Genomic DNA, 20879 nt, shown 5'->3' with positions numbered 1-20879 from the left:
TTTACATGCATTGTTATGTGTTGAGGTATTTCGGTCCAGAGCTGGTATCAATGTTCCCTTTGGTAAAGAGGACTAAATTAAATAGAATTCCTGCATCTCATATTTTCAAATAAGTATCAGGGAACTAAAATGGTACCTTTGATAATCTTCCAGACCATGGCAAAAGAGACCCACTATGCAACACAGGGGACATGACTGAGAGAAGGGTGGGAATGACAAAACATCTCAAATTTAAACTTTTGATTCTCCGCACAAAAGAGACTATATACCTTTTCAGAGATAGACTAACAGGATTAAAAGAAGACATTACACAGTCTTAAATTTATATTTTGTTACCTACAACTATACTTCCTAGAGTACACTGTGACTTGGTATATTTAATAAATTCTCTAATTAACATGTGAGTAGCCCAATTATATTGTATTGTACTTTTGGTGTTAAAGGCATTACTTTTTAAAATGCAAACATTTGTAACACAGAAGAATTTGATATCTTATTTTGGCATGTCTTCAGCTGTTAATACACTGGGATCCTCAAATAACAAAGTGATTTAAGCCTCACTTTACCTCGAAAAGGTTCTGCCATAGTGTAAAGAAATTCATTGATTATCTAGTGTGATATAAAATATAGTTTTACTCTGATAGCAAATCCATATTTAATAGTAATAATAATGACAGGAATTCACCTTTATTGATATTGTACTAAGCATTATACAAAGTACTTTTAAAAGCACTGCCTCATTGAATCCTCTCAACAATCGTTAGAGATAGGTACTATTATTCGTTTCACTTCACACATGAGAAAACAGAAGCTTAGAAAAGTTAAATAACTTGCCCAAATAGGTCGCACAGCGTCTCAAACTCAGTGGTCAAACGCAGAAGCCGATGCTCCTCCCCAGAACACTCTAGTGTATTGTATAGTGACCCAGACTGCTCTCATTGGCCTTCTTTTTTTTTTTGTATTCTGACTATTTACTTTTCCAAATTAGTTGTATGTTTTTAAACACATGCTTCTGAAACCAGCCTTGTGTTTCATGAGGTTATTTTCTGAGTGTCCTTAAAAATAAATGGTTCTTTACTCCTCCTTTAAGGCATCTCTTTTCTTCACCTCCAAGTGAAGCTTTCTTGTTTCCCTGGCACAGCACAGCTCCTCAATTCCCCTTCCAGTTAACAGTGAACACAGCTTCCTTTTTGCTTCCTCCACTTCTCTCTCTCAAGCCCTTTCCCAAGTGTCTCCCCAGTCTGATGCCAGCTGCCTCAGGCCACTGCCTCCAGACGGCCCTCTGGTTTGCCACCCCTGTGCTGCTAGGTCTGAGTGTGCTGGAACCTACAGACATCTGCACCCCGCTCTGCTGACCACTGTGGTTATAAGAGGCCTCTTTCGAGTGCAGACAGCCAGTCAGCCAAGTGGAAATTTATACCAGAAATCTATTACCTAATTTTTAAACAAAATGACATGAAATCAGACTTGAAGATATCAAAAACATGTCTAGTTTCTGATTTAAGCAAGAAAATCCACATTGTTACTGCTTCTACCACAGAATAATTTACTGCAACAGGAGTTCTGGATCTTATGCCAAAAATGAGGTCCTCTAACCAATGTCAAGGCCAATTATCTTGTGGTAAATCCCACAACAAAAGCAGACTATTGTGATTAGAGTCAGAAGCACCACCCAGAGAAGCTAGAAAGCTTCTGGGGATTTCTTAAGGTTAGTTTTTACTCTTTTTTTCTCCCTGTGTGTCTGCTTAAATAAACTACCAGAAACTTTGTGTGTGGGCACTGGACATCCTAGATTACTTTGAGAGACAATGAAAGGGGTTATCAGTTGGGAGTGATCTGTTGCCTGTTTGTTTTGATTTGAGCAGAAGCCATGCTGCAAGGCTGTGCGCTTGTGACAGGCCCCTTCGGTATGTCACAACCTCTTCCCTTCCCTAATCTCTTTCCCCCAAACACTGCCAGTAGCCATCCTGTGGTTTCTTACCGCGGGAAAGCCCAGGTGGTTAAATGCAGGAACACTTACCCCACGGTAAAGAACTGCCTCATCTCCTGTCTCCGAGATCTCATCAGTTGCTTATACTCCCCAATCCGGAGCTTTTTGCCATCAACAATGCAGGTGCGTTTCGGTCGAGGTTTGTATTTATAGTTCGGGTACTTCTCTAAGTGGATCTTGCTTAGCCGGGCCTGCTCCTCATAATAAGGTTGTTTCTCTTGGTTGGACATGGATTTCCAGCGAGACCCTAGACACAAAAATAGCCTTAAGTACCCAAGTGGTCAAGGCAACATACAACATACTCCTGGCAAATAACTAGATATACCTTCCCACCACTTCATTCACCTGTGCTCTGGGTAGCTCCTATTACCACCTACCATCGAGCCACACAACTAGTGTTTTAGACTATAGAGCAAAGAATAATTTGGATGTGATACATTTATTATATTATTTCCCTCAATAACTTAAAGCTGATGCTACCATAAGTATATTGTTTTAAAACACGTCTTTGCTTCTTAAGATCGTCTCCTACACCAAGGTTGTTTCCCCATCCATCTGCCTAGGGTTAAAAACCTAGACTTCCTAAGTATACTTTGGAGTATGACAGAATTCTCAGGAAAAACTCTCTTGGTTCCAGAAATTCAAACATCTCCCACACTCCAAGCATCTTTAGTGAAGCTGTCCTTTGATAAGATGTTAGATGTTGATATTCTTCCAAATATAAAAACCTAAGATGCACACTGTATCCCCTGGCCTAGGGTAATTAAAAGTCTACACTCTACTTAAGAAGTTATAGCTTTAGAACCGGAAGGTACAGTGGAATTATATATATATATATATATATATATATATATATGTATATATATATACATATATACCATTTTCAAGTACTATAAACATTCATTCAAAGCCATACCAATGAAAGTACAAAAATTTTTAATATGGTTTATACAGGAAGAAGGAAAAGTATTCACTTCTCTAATATTGTTTATAAAGAATTATCTAAACACTTGACGAAGAAGGGATGTGTTTTTTTACGTGTATCAAATTGCATTTTTGTGTCTCGCTGGTGAATAAAGCGGTAACAGCTGTGCTGACTGGATGTCAGCTATTCTTCAGTGGAGATTTTTCATACATAAACAAATGGAAAAGTTGTACAAATATTCTATGCAGCCAGCAATATCCTGGTCTGTTTTAATAGCACATCCATTCCTGTTTCTCCTGATTGTTGTGCAAAAGTTGTGTAGAGAGTCTACACGGACAGGCTTCTCTGTGTTCGGCTGGCTCCCAGCAGCTTAGAGTCCCAGTTAAGGTTTTTGGTGCTCTTAAAATTCTTGTGCTTAAAAGTTTACATTTTAATGAATATACTTACTATACTCTTAATTTTTTTCACGAATGCACACCAATAATATAGATTCCCCACAGATGCCAAAATGGAAACAGAGAGGTTCTGTGCCCGTTGGAGAGCTTACTCATACTGCTAATAAAATGGCCAAAAAGGGGAAAATTTCCAAGTTAGATATCGAAATTTAGGGACAGGGAAATAATGATTTTCTTTTGAGTGTCTATTAATTAGAAAAAATTTTAATATATATATTAGGACCATTTTGGTTTGAAAGGTATTTAAATTTATAAGAATAATGCCCCTATGTGTATCTCTGAAACTCTAAAAATAAAACCCCACTTAACTGTAATGACAGTTAGTATCCATCTTGAAATTCAGAAGTCAAAAAGAAAAAAAGGAAAAACTTGTATTTTAACATTTCAACACTATTTGATCTTACGTATCTTCAAAATTTTCTTAGGGGTCGCTGCCTCAAAATGTCTCAGAATCAAGTTAAATTATTTATACAGTGATAAAACATGTGTATTTGTGTATGTCCAGATCACTGATATTTACTCAGGTTAAATATTTATTGCTTTTGAACAAAACATTTAAAAAATGAAAACCACAGTTTAAGTCTCTAATGTTTTTCGGCTTCTTAAACGGCTGCCTTTGAGATTTTGTCACATCATGACAGCTTAAATAGAACAGTGCCTTCTGTGTTTTTTCTTTTTAAAGAGGAAACATGTTGACTGTAATGCTGCATGTTGAATAAAATACGTTCAATATGTTAAGCACAATAGTTCCAAACTGTATAATCTGCACTAGGCAAGCTTTACACTAATAGAACAAGGCTTGAGTTTAATCCGGAGAAACGGGAGAATCACTCTGGCAAGTTACCACAAAACGGGCCTCTGCCCTGTGGTCTCTGTGTTCAACTCACTGCTATGAAATTTGAACTAGTCATATCTTATTAAAGTAAATGTAGTTTTATTTTACAAGTTTTAAAGTTATCATTAGAGGCACTGTTCTACACTCCATAAATTTCACACTATTTGGGGGCTCACCCCTAGCCCTTGGTGAGTTCTTTCAGAGGGACATATGAGCCCAAGAATTCTAAAGCAGAAAACCGTAGGGTCTATGAGTGTTCCCAGCGTTTCACAGCAACTTACGAATTTTAAAAGACTGAATTAAGAAAAGGAGATAAAGCTTGTCTTCATGACTCTTATTTTGCAGTGACCTCTCAGAGTTGTCCTATTAACACATACAATAGACAGTTTTGTCTCTAAAACAAGTGTTTAGTCAGTCCTGCCCTGGCACCTGGTGGATGTACTAACTCCTAAACCTAAAGGCTCCGGTGCAGGGTGGGAAATGCAGAGATGAAGACAGTCTCCTGGGGCAGCTTGCTGAGCTCCACCTAACTTCCGCAAACCACAGTCTCCCTTAGGTGTCACATTAGGCCCTTTCTTTCCACTCGTTAGAAGATCAGCATCAGCGGCTGCACTCACCTAAGATTTTGCTAATGTTGGAGTTATGCATGTCAGGAAAGGCCTGAAGGATTTTCCTCCTCTCATCCTTGGCCCAAACCATGAATGCATTCATTGGTCGCTTGATGTGTGGCTCACTGCTGGCCCGGCCACGGGCATCCCTGTAGACTCGTGCTTCAGCCACAGTGGCACCTCCTGTTGGCCAACAATAATACTGCTGTAGTTTAGCTGCAGAGCCATTCATTGCTTTACTTCCTGTAATGTCAGGGCAGGAAGAACAAGATGGGTGCAAAGCATTATTATCTGGAGACTGTTAACATAGCTGGCCACCTGGTTCAGCTGTTTTCCCTAGGCCTTCTCTTCTTTTTAAATGAACTCTTGGAAGCAGAAGACAGTTTTAGATGACAGTTCTACAGGCTCTTCTGAGGTAGCCCTCAAAGACACACTGGGCAGAATTAATTTTGCATGTTTTTATATACCTAGTACATTTTTACCACAATCAATTCCAGGTAACCTTTCCTGCCTGATTTCTCCCTTCAAAGCAGGCTCTTACCTATCATTTTAGCCTCATTTGCCAAACATTGTAGCCACTTCAAACTATCTCTTACCCCCAATGGCACTCTCTTTCACAGTACTGTGCCTTGGCCAGTGCTCCCCTCACTGCCTGGAAGCCCCTTCTCCTACTTCTTCATGCTAAATCCCACTCATTCTTTAAGGCCTATTCAAATGTTGTGTGTTGCATGAATTAATTAGTAATTCAATGATAACTATTAACTGAGCAATTACTATGAGTTAGGCTTTATGCCAGGTGCTAGGTATACAAAAGTGAATAAAACAGCACCTGCTTTTAAAGGAGCTCACAATTCAGGGAGGAGACAGACCCCAAACAGACAATTGTAACAGAGTGTATGGTAAGTGCTCTAATATTGAAGTAAACAGGGCATCAAGAGGGTGCCAGCAGACGGGACAGTGAGCTAATGCCTCCTAGGAGAGGTGACATCTAAGCTGAGTCTTGGAGGATGAATAGGAATTAGCACGTGAATGGGGGCGGTAGTAAAGACGATGGGAAGGGTAATTCAAGCCAAAGGAAGGGCATTTGCAATGATGTCTCCCAGGATGCATTCATTCCTCTTTCTTTTAATGTTACATGCTCCAAAGAAATTACTTGCTTATGTGGCTATCTCTCTCTAATATTTCCATTCCATCCCCAGGAATATGAGACCCCTAAAGTTAGTGTTTATGTTGCACTCATTTTTGTATCCCCAGGATTTTCCATGTAATAGATACTCAAATACTTATTAAGTAAAGGACTGTTCAGTTTTCAACTCATATGCAAAACTAGTAGACTAAAGGCAGTCATTTCAAGGGTCCTGATATATTTTTCTGCTGTGTGAGCATAGTTCTTTAACATCCCCTATGAAACTAAGTCTAAATTCCTGATATTTTATAGTTTCCAAAGAAGTGACCATAGTAACCTACTAGATTGAAACCTTCTTGAGGATATGGCAGGAACTGGCTCTCCTTCACTGCTGTATCCCTAGGTTCCAATAAAGCACATGGCATCCAGAGTTTCAGTTAGTAAAATACATTCAGTTAATGAATGGTTGAATAAATGAATCAATGAATGAACATAGCTCTTGCTTGCTTTCATACCCCCTACCAGCATGATACACTGATGGGTGCTTTACAGGTGGCAACTACTATATATCTCCCTATAGATTGAGAACCCCTATAGTTAAATGCAAAGTTGGACTGATGGCCTCAGCCAGGGCTTCTACTGCATAAACAGGAAAGCCTACTCCCAAAAGTTTAGAAGCAAAATATGCATTAAAACCTACATCTCTACATTTTGGAAAAAGTAAATCCTTTCAGCTCAGTGGAGTGATTATACAGGAACAACAATGATCCAATCCATCTCTGCCCTTCTACTCTATTTCTAGCTACCTTGATGAAGTAGAAATTTGTTTGTGTCAGAGCTAGGAATAAATTAGAACATTAAAGTGCACTATTATTTGGCAAATATGGTCATCATTTATTGCAAACAAAAGACAGAATAAAAGGGCTGAACTGGCTAATATTGTCAATTCTTTTCTAAACATGAAGAAGGCCAGAGGGGCCCCTTTCTGAAGACCATGCAAAATAAAATATTTTATAAACAGCCTTTCTTTTAGCCTGACTAGACAGAATGATCCCTTACATGAAAAGTCTCAGATCCCAAGATGCATAACTAATATGCTACCTTTTCGCCACCATACCCACAGTACATTAATTTCATTTAAAATGCACTGACCATACAGGATAAATTGATTTCACTTTATATGGGTTTGACAGCCATGTTTATTGTGCAGTGAAATGTAGTGTAGCTTCCAGCTGACAATATCCATCAACACAGGGCAATATGCTGACTGCTGGGCCAGACGAAGGCATACATTACTCTGGAAGTGAAACACTCATTCAGATACGACAGTGTCTTCTCCTGAGGATCACCGTAGTAATTTATGATGCCCTCAGTGCCATTACTTTACAACTGACATGAATTCAGCAATTTATATACTTGCATGCATACATATAAAAGGAGACAGGCTTGTGGAGACTGTCAGATGCAAAAACATTTCAATATTATTCTAAGTTAACTACTTTGCTACAGGTGATTAACATTTGAGATCTGCTTTTACTGTCAGAGGTTTTCTTCACCTCTAGCAACACCAAATAGCCAGCTTCCATTTATTTATTCACTTACAAGATGTATTTCATTGTTAACAGGCAGTTTTAATCTACAGACTGATCATCGTAGATTTTTAGACTCTGGTTTTAGTAGATCTTCTACTCCATACCAACTGATACTCCCAGACATGTCCAAACCTAACCCAATCTCTCTCCCTCTCATTCCATACTGTAGTCTTAACATATCCTTCCTACTCACTTCTACCTGACTAAATTCCACCCTCTCCAAGGTATAGAGTTCAGGTCCCACCCTACCAACTGTCCTACACTGACCTTGTCTGTCCTCTCATAGTACATATTATTTACATGACACTGACTGACACTGAATTAATTACACAGCAGATCTCTATTCTCACAAGAAATACACCCAGAAATTGAGAAATTCAAGCACAGTACATAGTATAAAAATGTGAATTAAGGGAAAATAGAAAACACCAGGGTGTATGCACATCTTTTTTTTCTTGTCTCCTTTTCTCTCTCCCAAGCAGCGTCAACTGCAAAATGAATGGGACATTCCAAGTTAAAACTAGAAATGTTGTATTAATGAACCAAGATTTAGGAAGAAGAAGAGACTTATCCAGAGAGATCAAAAGTTTTGAAGCTACTTTTAAATTGGATCTGATATATGATCAGAGGCAGAATTTTAAGAAAATATAAAGGGGCCCTAACATCAAAAGAATATTTAGAAAGTGTCCCTTAACTTCCCAAAACTGCTTCATGAAACAAACTGGTGAGGGAATTATTGTTATAGCAATAAAAATACATATGCCTGTATATATGTGTATAAACTCAGAAATTTAAAAAGAGATTGTATTTTAGGAAATCCCTTTTAAACAGATAAGGAAAACTCTATATAATAATATAGAATTATTTTTAAAAGGTATTAATTAAGCTATTAATCTGAATATTTGAAGCCTAAAATTGACTTTCTGCTATAATTAACTTAAGAATCTACATATCAAATGTGACTTCATGCTGCTCATTTATTTTCAGAAATAACATCAAGTTAAAAAGGGGCGGTGGGGGGGAGGCAATTCATTCTAAAGTAGCCAATGCTCTGTGTCAGAATCCAGAGTTACCCTAGAGAATTGCTCATAATTCTAAGAGGCAGATTCTTTTACTTTTGATAGCAGAGGAATCATTTGTGAGTTCAATGTTCATAATATGTCTTCTCATGGAAAGCAGTTGGAAGAAGCCTAGACCTACAGCTATGTACTTGGAGACTACTGCTTTCCAGCTGGCCTAAGAGTCTTTAATTACCAGCAACACCATTCCTAAATAACGGAAGGTCAACAGTACCACACTAGGCAACAAGGGAAAGCACTGGTCCCCTTTACTCCAGGAATTCCTGCTCTCTCTATTTCCCTGAGTTTAATTCATCCTTCATCTCCCATATCACAGTCTGTGTAAAGGCAAACTTTCAGTTAGATGAAAAAAGATAGTCTATGAGGAAAAAACAGAAACTGCCAAGGCAAAAACTTTCTTAGGGATCTGTGATTCAGACGATTGAAAGAGAATACAGAAAGCTGAGTTTTTCCAGGTGGGCTGGAAAGGCGGCCAGTTTAACCATCATAGCCTATGGCAATGGTCCTGAACTAATCCTAGAGAGGCCCCCTTTCTGGGTAAATGCCAAGGGTTATGTGAGTGAATGAGTAAGCGTTTTGTGTGGATTTGTGCATATATAAAGTTCTCCTTAAGGAGGAACTCTAGCAAATTCTATAATGTGCTTAGGAATCATTTATTTATGCATCAATTCAGCAAACACTTCTGACAAATTTCAGACGTACCCAGCATTGTGATGGAGTATACAAAGATAAATAACACATGTGACTTGTTTTTAAGGAATTTGGTCCAGTGTGGGAAACAGATGCATAAACAGAAAATTACAAAACAGTGTAAGTGCTAACATGGGTAATTTCAAGGTACTATGAAAGCAGAGAAGGGAAGCTATTAATGTTGTTGGAATGGACAGATATGAATAACACGGAAGCTTCAGAGAGGAAGTACTGCTTGAGCAGTATCTTAAAGGAAGAGTAAGAACTTACCAGCAGGTATGAGTGTTAAAGCATTCTAGGTTGGAGAATGTGTGAATATAAAGGCACAGAGTTATAACAAAAGCACAGAGGGTTTTAGGGAATAAAAAGAATCTGGCTATGGCTTGAGTTTTTTTAAAAAAAAACAGGGGAATACCAAGAGATTAAATTCGTAAAGTAAGTAGGGGCAAGATTGCTAAGTACCTTGACTTCAAAGCCAAGAAGTCTTTAAGGTTTTTATTATAAAAAAGCAGGGTAGTGACAAGAACAAATGTGTTCTACAAGAGATCAAAATGGAAGCTAAATGAGAAATTACCACTGAATAGTCTCAATGATTACCAGTGAATTGGCAATAAAGAATACAGAAAAATAAGGTGAATAAATACCTCCTCACAGGCCCATTAAAACTTACATTTTGTCAGACAGAATAAATGTAATATAAGTAAAATATAGCACAAAAGATTCTCTTCTGGGATCCAGTTCTGGTAATGGCAGAATAACGTATATCAGACTAACTTTCAAGCAGATAATAATTATAACTGCTGGAAAAAATATGAAAAACAAACCAGTTGAAGGTATTTGAGATCTACCAAAATTAAGAAGAAACTGGAGAGGATTCAATCTTAGAAAGGAAGAAATGTCACTGAGTAAACCCCCTGTTTTCATAGTTTTTCCATGAAGACACTCCCCAGTCTGAGTAGCATGGAGTGGCTAGAATGCAAACAGAAAGTCAGTCTTACTTGGCCTAATGTATCAGAAGAGACAGTTTGAGGCTTCTGAGTGCCTGACACCTGAACTTCACATGTATAGGGATGACATCAATGATTCTGGTGGAAACCAGGGCTGTATATCTGAAAACTCTGAGCAGAAATTTCAGCTGATGCCCACTGCAAGGGAAACAGAATTTGGATTTGAATCCTACAAAGTTAGAAAGTATTCATGAAAACTTCAGGCTTTCCACTGAAACCCCAGAGGGACCACTCTTTAGGAATAAAGACTGTATGCTAAGACTAAGGATTCATCTTAGGACTGAAGACAAAACTCAAACAGTCACTACCTAACAGTGCAAAACTAAGCCTCCACAAGTTCAATGTGACCAGCAAGTATTTTAACTGCCTCCTAGCACAAAAATAAACATTCTTAACAGAGGAAGATAATAGAAGCCAGAGTCTCTACAATTTATAATCCACACTGTACAGTGTATAATAAAAAAAAACATTAGTTGTGCAAACAACCAGGAAAATGTGACCCAGAGACACCCCCCCTGAAAAAAAATATCAACAGAAAGAAACTGCAATGGCTCAAACAGTGTAATTAGCAAACAAGGACTTTAAAGTAGCCATTAAAAATATGTTCAAGGATATAAAGGAAAATAATATCATAATTAATGCATAAATGGGGGAACTCAGCAGAGAAATGAAACTATAAAATGAAACAGGGAAATTCTAGAACTGAAAGACGTATTTGAGATGAAAATACACTGAATGGACTTCATAGCATTTTCAAGTGCAGAATAAAGGGTCAGTGACCTTAAAAATACATCAAAAGAAATTAGCTAGTCTCAAAAACAGAAAGAAAAAAAGCTGAAAAAGTAGGCAGAGACTTTGCAATACGTAAAACGATATACTGTCTTAAGTGTAACTGGAGTTCTAGAAAGAGAGGAGAGAGAATCATGACTGAAAACTACTTGAAGAAACACGGGCTGAAAATTACCCGAATCTGGCGAGAAAAATCACCTTATAGGTTCAAGACATTCGGACAAATGCAGGCAGGATAAATACAAAGAAAACCATACCTAAACACTAGTCAAACTGCTGAAAACCAAAGACAAAGGGAAAATGCCAGAGAAAAAGGACACATAATATATACAATGAAACAATAATGCAAATTATGGCTGATTATTATTAGAAACAATGAAGACTGGAAGCCTATGGAATATCATTAGACTGCTAAAAGAAAAAAAATCAACGTAGTCTTATCCAATGAACATATGCTTCAAAAATGAATGTAAAATACACTTTCAGACAAAAGCTGAGAGAATGCATTACCTGCAGACCCAGACCAAAAGAGACATTCAAGGAAATTATTCAAGATGAAGAGAAATAACATCTGATGGAAACTTAGATATATAGGAAGAAAAGAAGAGCACTGAAAATGATAAATATGTGACTAAATTAAGAAATTTTTTTTCTTCTCTGGATTTCATAATAAACGGCTGATTGTTTAATGTTTTTAAAAGACAAGGGACTATTTAATACAAAATACAACATTGCATCGTGGGATTTATAATATATGAAGAGGTAAAACACATGAGAAAAATGGCTGGCACAAAGGACAAAGGTAGTAAATATTAAATGTTGCTTGAGTAGTAGTATAATTTTAACTGTAAGGATATTCAAATTAAGAATGAACAGTGAATCTAGAAAAAACAATTTTTTAAAAAATACAAAGAGGTATAGCTAAAACACCAGTAGAGTAATTCAAATGGAAGACTAAAAAGAGGATTCAGAAGGAAACAGTAAAAAGATCAGTGGTTGTAAAGGGGAGGGAGAGATGAATAGGTGAACACAGAGGATTTTGGGGGCAATGAAAATACTCTGTATACCATAATGATAGATACATGTTCTACATTTGTCCAAACCCAAGGAATGTACAACATCAAGAATGAACGCTAATATAAACGATGGATTTGGAGTGGTTATGATGTGTCAACATAGGTTCATCAGTTATAACAAGTGTACCACTCTGGTGGGATGTTGATGATGAAAGAGGCTATGCATGTGTGAAGGCAGGGAGTATATGGGAAATCTCTATCTTTCCCTCAGTTTTACTGTGAAACTTAAACTGCCCTAAAAAAAAAAAGAAAAAAGTTTTCATAATAGTAGCTTAGAAAAAGGATTCAATTAAGCAAAAGGAAAAAAAGTAATAACAGAAAGCCAAAAACTGAGGGAACAAATAGAAAAATAGCAAATTGCAAGACTTAATCCCATCAAAATTAATAATTACATTAAATATAAATGAATTAAATAATCCAGTTAAAATTGGAGATTTTCAGAATGGATAAAGAGTAGAAATCAGTGAATAGGAAACAATTTACAAAGCCAAACACTGGTAATTTGAAAAGATCAATAAAATTGATAAACCCCTAGTGAGACTGATCTACAAAAAGGGAAAACAAAAATACCAATATTTGGATTGAAAGAGGGGATATCACTATAGATACTATTCACTTTAAAAGGATAGAAAGCAAATACTGTGAATAACTTAATTCCAATAAATTTGACAACTTAGATGAAAAGAACAAATTCCTTGAAGGACACAAACTGCTAAAATTCACTCAAGAATACATAAGAAGTCTGAATACTCCTATAGCTAATAAAGAAATTCAATTTATAGCCAACAACCTTCCCACAAAGGAAACTCCAATCTCAAATGGATTCACTGGTAAATTCTTCCAAACATTTAAGGAAAAACTAATAGTAGTCTTACACAAACTAAGAAAGTAGAGGAAGAAAGAATACTTCCCAAATTCATTTTATGAAGTAACATCAAACCCTGACAGAGATTTGAACATAAGTGCAAAAATTCTTAATAAAATATTAGCAAATTAAACCCAGTAATATGTAAAATGGATAATAAAACATGACCAAGTATGATTTATCTCAGGATAAATTAAGTTAAAATGTAATAGTAATTTAATATTTGAAATCAGGCAATGTAATTTAACAAAACAAAGGGGAAAAAACATGATCATCACAATAGATTCAGAAGATGGTTTTGACAAAATGCAATACCCATTCATGATAAAAACTCTCAGGAAACTAATAATAGATAGGAATTTCCTCAGTCTGATAAAGAACTTTTAAGGAAAACCTGTAGGATATCATACTTAATAGTGAACTACTGAATGCTTTCCTCCAAGATGAAGAGCAAGGCAAGGGATGTCCACTCTTACCACTATTAATCAACATTCTTCTGCAGGTAAAGAAATAAAAAGCAGGCAAAATGGAAAATAATAAGTAATGTTATGTGTATTCATAGATAATATAATTGTTTACAAAGAAAATCCTAAGAAATCTGCAAAATAATTACTAGAACTAAAAAGTAAATTTACCATTATTGCAATATACAATATAAAAATATAAAAATCAACTGTACTTCTATATACTAGCAGTGATTTAAAAAATAATTTCTTAAGTTTACATTCATAATAGCATCAGAAAATAAAATTCTTAGGAATAAATTTAACCAAAAAAGTGTGCAAGACCTCTACACTGAAAACAATATATAACATTTGTGAGTTCAATAAAGTAAACCTAAATAAATGGAGGAATACACCATGTTCATGGATCTGAAGACTCAATATTGTTAAGATGTCAATTCTTTCCAAATTTATCTATAGATTCAACCCAATCCTATTAAAATTGCAAGAGACTGTCTTTAGAAATTGATTTTTAAAACTATATTAAAAATAAAGCAGTAAAAACATCCAAAACAAACTTGAAGAAAGTTGGAGGATTCAAACTACCTGATTTCAAGACCTTGTGACATTGTAAAAACTAGAGTAATAAAGACAGTGTGGGATTGTTAAAAGAATAAGCAAATGTATTATATTAACGCATATATGTGGAATCTGAAAGAATTGGAATGCACGATCGTATTTACAAAGCAGAAATAGAGACACGGACATAGAGAAAAAAAGTATGGATACCAAGGGGGAAGGGGGGGGAGTGGGATGAATTGGGAGATTGGGATTGACATATATACACTATCGATATATATATATATATATACACATATACACTATGTATAAAACATAACTAATGAGAACCTACTGCATAGCACAGGGAACTCTACTCAATACTCTGTGGTGACCTAAATGGGAAGGAAATCCAAAAAAGAGGGGATATATGTATACGTATAGCTGATTCACTTTGCTGTACAGTAGAAACTAACACAACATTGTAAAGCAACTATACGCCAATAAAAATTTTTAAAAAGAATAGACAAATAGATCAGTGGAACAGAATAAACAGTCTAGAATTAAATCTTCCTCACATATATGGTCAATTTTCAATAAAGACCTAAGCTGTTAAAAATGATCTTTTTTTTCAACAAACAGTGCTAGAAAAGTGGACAAATATGGGGAAAAAAGTAAACTTTGACCTCTTACCACACATTACACCCAACAGTTAATTGAGATGAATCATGATTTGAAACAAAAACAAAAATTATAAAAAAAAAAAACAAAAACCAAAAATTATAACACTCCTCAAGGAATATCTTGGAGAATATTTTAGTGACCTTGTAGTAAGCAAAGATTCTTAGATATGGCAGATAAAGCACTAAATATACAAGAAAAATAATAAATTGAACTTTATCAAAATTAAGACTCCGCTTATCAAAAGTGATTATTAAGAAAATGAAATGTTAAGGCCCATACTGGGGAAAAATACACGTCTGACAAGACTTGTATCAAGAATATATAAAGAACTTTTACCAAAAACAAAAAGTAAACAATCTAATTTAAAAATAGGCAAAAAGACTCATAAAAAAAACTTTACAGAAGAAGATACAGTTATGGCCATTGAGCACATGAAAAGGTATTCCATGTCATTAGTCATCGGGAAAAGGCAATTAAAGCCACATACCATTTTGCACCCACTAGAATGGATTACAACACTAAATGTTGGCAAGGATATGGAGCAACTGGAACTCAAACATATTGATAGCAGAAGTGTAAAGTGGCATAACCATTTTGGAAAACAGCTTGGCAGTTTCTTTTAAAGTAAAATATACATTCATCGATGACCTGCAATTCCATTCCTAAATACTTACCCAAAACAAATGAGAACTTTTCAGAATATAATAGCACTTTTATTCAGAATAACCAAAGGCTGAAAATAACCTGGACAAACTGTGGTATATACATACAATGGGATACTATCCACAATAAAACTATTTCAGTGCTTAGTTCAAAAAAGGTAAAAACAAAAGTACCAAAGTAAAACAGAAAACCAAACAAACAAATGTAAGTGATATTTTTCTGAAAGATTCTTTTCTCTGTAAACCTGAGTGTGTGGCATATTCAGGCCATTGTGAACTCAAAAAAAAAAAAAAAAGAGTCATTTAGCAAAAAAGAATTATTAAAAGGGGAAAAAATGCTACAATTGGTTGCTTACTAATAAAAAGAGACAAATATACACCATTGGGTCCTTGACAATCACACTATTTTAGACTACTTTAGTCTATCAACAGAATAATTAATTTTCTCCTGTGGGATTTTGAAAGAGTTACATGACACATCTGAGTTAACAGAGAAAATGATCATGAGTGCATCAGAAACAAAAATGTAGAAGATAAAGGAATATTAGAAGCAGACATGAAAAATTAGGAAAGGAGGAAGTTATTAATATGACATAGGTTGGATTTTTTTCACCAAGTTTATTCCACCAAATGTATCTTAATATTGTAGAGGTCTAATTCACTATGTTGTAGGGATGGCTGACAGCTGTCTGTCTATGATTATGGAAGTTCTGCTAACTTTGCACTCCAACTTACTGCCAGAATGTGAACTTACTTTGATTATAAGAAGGCTATTTGAAATTCAAATTTGATTTCTTCTTGGAAAATAAAAGAGATGGATGATTTGGCTATCCTAGTGGTTTACTTGGCAGGAAAATACATTCCATGGCTGAGCGAGAACCTTTATCATTAGAGAACTGATGTGTTCATCTTCAGAGAAGGAGGGATACCAGCAGTGGAAGAGTATGGTTTGAGCTCTGTGTCTTTTATAGAGGATTAGCTAGATAGGTTAGCAAAGAATGATTTACTGATGGGTGTCATGATTTAAAGACAGCAAATGCAAAATATGGATGCATAGTTCTTCTGAACTAGAGGTCGGTTCAGAAGAAAAATAAGGAACCAGAGGTACAGGAACAAAAGATGAATAACCTGTGGTACTTTGATTAAAGTGTTAATTCTTCATTCGACCAATGCAGGGGAAAGCCATAGGAAAATTTTCATTTCCCTATTTTCATTTTAAGCTTCTTTAATCCCTACCTACCTCAAATGCCCTACTTACCTCAAGTATTGAACTTACCTATACCAAGAAATTTACTGAATAAATTAGATAGATAGATGATAGATAGATAGATAGAGATAAAGATATAAACATATGTAGTGTACAAATAAAGAAAAAATTCCGCTGGACAATTTGGAAACAGACATTTCACTAATTAGAGTACCAAAGTAATTATTTTAAAGAACAGTTTATGTTTTTCACTAGTCTAGACCAGAGATCAGTTTCCAGAATAGAAACACCAAGTGTACTAAGGAATTTTACCTACAATAACATTTACAAAGTGCTTTCAGGAAATACATTATCTCAATCCTCCTTACAATCCTTTGAAATGGGTAAGAGGGTAAATATATTCACTTCACTTTATAGATGAGAAAACCAAGGCTCAGAGAAGGTGAGTTACCAGCCTCTGAAATAACCGGCTGCTAGTATATTGCTAACAAGGAACAAAGCCAGACCTAGAACCTAGGTCTTCTGACTTTAAGTCTAGTGCATTTCTCCTACACCAAAGCTACCCCAGGCACTATTCGGTGACATGAAATAACTCTGAATCTCAAAGCCCACCATTCCTTGGCTGGGATATTGCTTCCCCCGTAAGGATGCCATTTCCCTGTACTGTTAAGCACATTAAAGGAGCCTATTACCAGTTATGAAGTTCATGCCACTATCTAATTGGTCCAAAGATGCAAGAGCATGCAAAGAAAGCACTAAGGAGTGAAATTACAGCAGGGATTAAAACAAAGCTAAATTAATGCATTCCTTGGTTGCAGGATTATGAGCAAGTGCTATTGTAGATAAGGCTTCTATTTTTTCCTATTGGAAACTCCATTCTCTTTAAAAGATCAACAAGAAGAACCAAAAGGGAATTCCCTAAGGTCAGCTCTGAGGAAACATAAACCTCTAATTCAATAACTCTGCTACTGCTCTGAAAAAAAGGCTTTATTATTGCAACATCCATATGGAGCCAATTGGACATTAATGACTAATCAATCCCTCCCCTTTCTATTCTACTTAAAGTGTCACAAACCATGTTTAGATTAGCCCATTTCCTGCTTAGGATTGCTCAAGATGTCTTTTGTTCTTTCAGGACCAGCCTGATGGAGGCAGCTTAAACAAACACCACGACCAGAGTGGCGCAGGAGTTATAAAGTGCCATATGTGAGTGAACAAAGGGGCTATACTAAAGCCTTTTGTGGTATTTGTTCATGTTTTTCATCTGAGCTTAAAAAGGCTTAATGACTTTGTGGTGAGCTGATGCATGTGGCTCGTGGCTTTGCAAAATGAAGGAAATTCTAACCAGTGATGCACCAGGCTGTGTTTTCAAGGGTCTCCTGCTTGCAGTTTTGGTGCCCATGTTTACTTTTTTTTTTTTTTTTTTTTTTAATTCTCAAGTTATATTTGCTTTACACAGACAGCTCAACAGAGCCCTTTATCTTATTTCAACTACAGGATCCTAGGGCAACTGAGATAACTTATGTGATTCTTTATTTTAATGACCTGAAAGTAGCACGGAACATCAAATACTCTACTTATTATCTATTTGCTATTTGTATGCACAGGAGAGGGCTTACAAGCTGTTGAGTCCAGGCAAAAAGGCATTATTTAAGTTTGAACCAGAGACCACTGTGGAGGAAATAAGACAAAAATAGGTTCTGGCTCCTTAAGTTTTCAGGAGAACCAGTCTCAGATTCAAGCAGATTCCCTTGGAGAATACAGAGGCTGGTGAAAAGCTGGTAGACTAAATAATTCATGTTGCTCAGCAGTTTCTAGCTTCATCCAACTCAATATACTACCATAGACTACACGAAATTAAGAAGCACAAACCAAGATGAAGCAAATCTCAGATTAGTTAACAAAGATACTACTAAATCCCACCTCTCATTTCCACCCTTATCGCTCATCAATTGCCTTGGCCCCATTCTCTCTGGTGGACTATTTTAAATATCAGCCTTCTAGCTGACTTTTATTCCCAATTTTGAGTCCCCAGTCTCTACTTAAATACCTCTTCCTAATTTCAGCCAGGGTAATCCATCACAAATGCCATTCTGACCAGAGCACTCCTATATTAAAGTCTTCAGTGGCTCCCTAATGCCCAAAAGATGAAGTCCAAACTCCTTAGTATGGTATTCAAGGCTCTCCATGACCTGGCTCTCTACTATGTCTCCAGTTTCATCTCTAGCTACTCTACTTGAAATTTTTTTGCTTTATAATACTGAACTACTTCTGGTTCTCTATATACCATGTTGCTTTATACTAGGAGTCCATGCCTTCCCTTTTCCTGGAATTTCCTCTCCATCTTGCATTCAACTCATTCTTTGACTCATATCAGGGATCATCTTACCCAGACAGTCTTACCCAGTTCGTCAGGTTGGGCTAAGTATTTTAGGCTCCCACAGCACCCTGTGCCTGCCTCTGTCTTACATTTACTATATTTTATCCATATTGCCAATTGTATCTGCCCACCTTCTTCACTAGACTATGCACCTTAAAAGGGCAGGAACAACGCTGTGTCTTATTCATAACTGCTTTGCTAGGGTCTGGTGCATAAGCTGGCATAAGGTAAGTACTCAAATGTCATAGCAGAGAGCATTTGACATCTTCGACAGTGAAAATTTTAGAGTGAGATTCAGATGTCTACATGTTGCATTAGAACCTGGGAATTTCTGAAATCAGATTTTGTATAAATCCCATTTATTTCTTATATTCTGTTAAGTACTTTGCCTTACTTGAACCCTCTATAAAATAAAAATGGCTTTAATGGGAAAATGTACCCACAGCTGTTTGGAAGTCAGAGATCACTGGTTCTAATCTTACTTCTTTTATTGACTTTCCACACTGTACAAATCTGAAATCCTGGCTTCCCACTTCCGGGGAAATCCTGAAAAGATGATAAGGCATGTCAGAGCTTTTTGGAAATATTAAATCTGAAAGCTATTCTAATGCTGTCGGGTTTGTGTAAATATATACAACTGAAGCATATATTCAAATAGGCATATGATGGGACCTTCCCGATAGAGTCAATATGAAATGGATAAAACATGCTCATAGAATTAGAGAATTTTAACATGAGAGGGATATTAAAGATCATCTAATCCACGTCTGAGGTTAGAGAAGTTAAATTGCCCAAATCTCATAGTTAGTAAATGGCAAAATCACAATGAACTCAAATGTAACTATTCCCAAAGTTTCACACTTGCCATCAAAGTAAATTTCTAAAATGGTCAGCTGAATTGTTTCAATGGTACCCCGACTTAGATTAAAAACTCTTAACAAAATTAATTTAGTTGGTCTTTCTTCTTCATTTCTTTGTCCCAGGGAATCTGCCTTTTACTAGAATGAGAGACGCAGATCACAGGTGCAGTAGAAACTAATTTTTTTAAGGTTAGGGATATGGAAATACACAGTATTAGAAGGAGAGGGCACAAGGATTTGGGGTAATCAACTCAATTTTGTAGTATACCAAAACTTCTTTGCCCTGAGAATCTGGTGAAAGTATTTGAAAGGTATTTAATATTTGTGTGGTTTGAAAGATTGAAAAAAAAAAAACTTTCACAGGTTTCTATTTCTCATTAAATTTTTCTACTTTTTAATGAAAACCAACAGGAAAAAACTACTTCAACAAAGGCAACCAACTGAATCAGCTCATCTTGGAGAAAAATGGGAGTCAGTGTGGCTCAGATACTATGTAGACAGACAGATGTGGGTTTGAATTTTGATTTGATCTTTCCTAAGTAACCTTGGGTAAATTATTTCCCTTCTCTAAACTACAGTTTCATCTCCTTATAAAAGAGAGCTAATAATTTCTGCTTGTCTGGATCCTTGTGAGGATTAAGTGGGAACATAAATTTCCCAGCAGTGACTGGAACCCAGTACCCACTCATTAAACAGTAGCTGCCTTTAGAAATAGTAGCAGTAGTAATGGCAGTAGAAGTAGTAGAATGTCTATTCCAGTACCAAGAACAAGCAGGTGCTTAACTCATATTTGTTCCCTTTCTAGTCTTTCCCCGTACCTGGGTGATACTCCCTATACTGCACAGTCCTGTCCTTCAGCATAGTTATAAAATGAGCCCTTAGCTGGAGAGTGCAATTTACTACTTAATGGAGCCTCTTTTCTGACCCAAAGCTAAAAATATATTTCAAGAGTGTCCCTGTGATATAGAACTAAAATGTATAGAATATGCATTAAGACACAATCAAAAAGACCATCTCACACCTCCCCAGTTCCCACCTGTGGGGCCTG

The 20879-nt window shown here is 36.2% G+C and overlaps 1 protein-coding gene across 26 annotated transcripts in view; it reads right to left on the bottom strand.

Moving 5' to 3' along the window:
- SOX6 (SRY-box transcription factor 6) overlaps positions 1–20879 on the bottom strand; it is a 631442-nt gene that overhangs the window by 13520 nt on the left and 597043 nt on the right. For 20 of the 26 annotated variants that reach the window (XM_067749779.1, XM_067749774.1, XM_067749772.1 and 17 more), the window contains 2 exons: positions 4823–5056; positions 2021–2237 (listed from right to left, as the gene is read on the bottom strand). In XM_067749779.1, coding sequence (XP_067605880.1) covers positions 2021–2237; positions 4823–5056 — 451 coding nt within the window. The remainder of the gene's footprint in view (positions 1–2020; positions 2238–4822; positions 5057–20879) is intronic. The other 6 variants (XM_067749767.1, XM_067749782.1, XM_067749783.1 and 3 more) reach the window with 1 other exon arrangement.

Source organism: Pseudorca crassidens, chromosome 9, assembly GCF_039906515.1.
Source record: "Pseudorca crassidens isolate mPseCra1 chromosome 9, mPseCra1.hap1, whole genome shotgun sequence".
NCBI lineage: Eukaryota > Metazoa > Chordata > Mammalia > Artiodactyla > Delphinidae > Pseudorca > Pseudorca crassidens.
The sequence above is the reverse complement of the archived record's forward strand: the minus strand, read 5'-3'. Positions and strand labels throughout refer to the sequence as shown.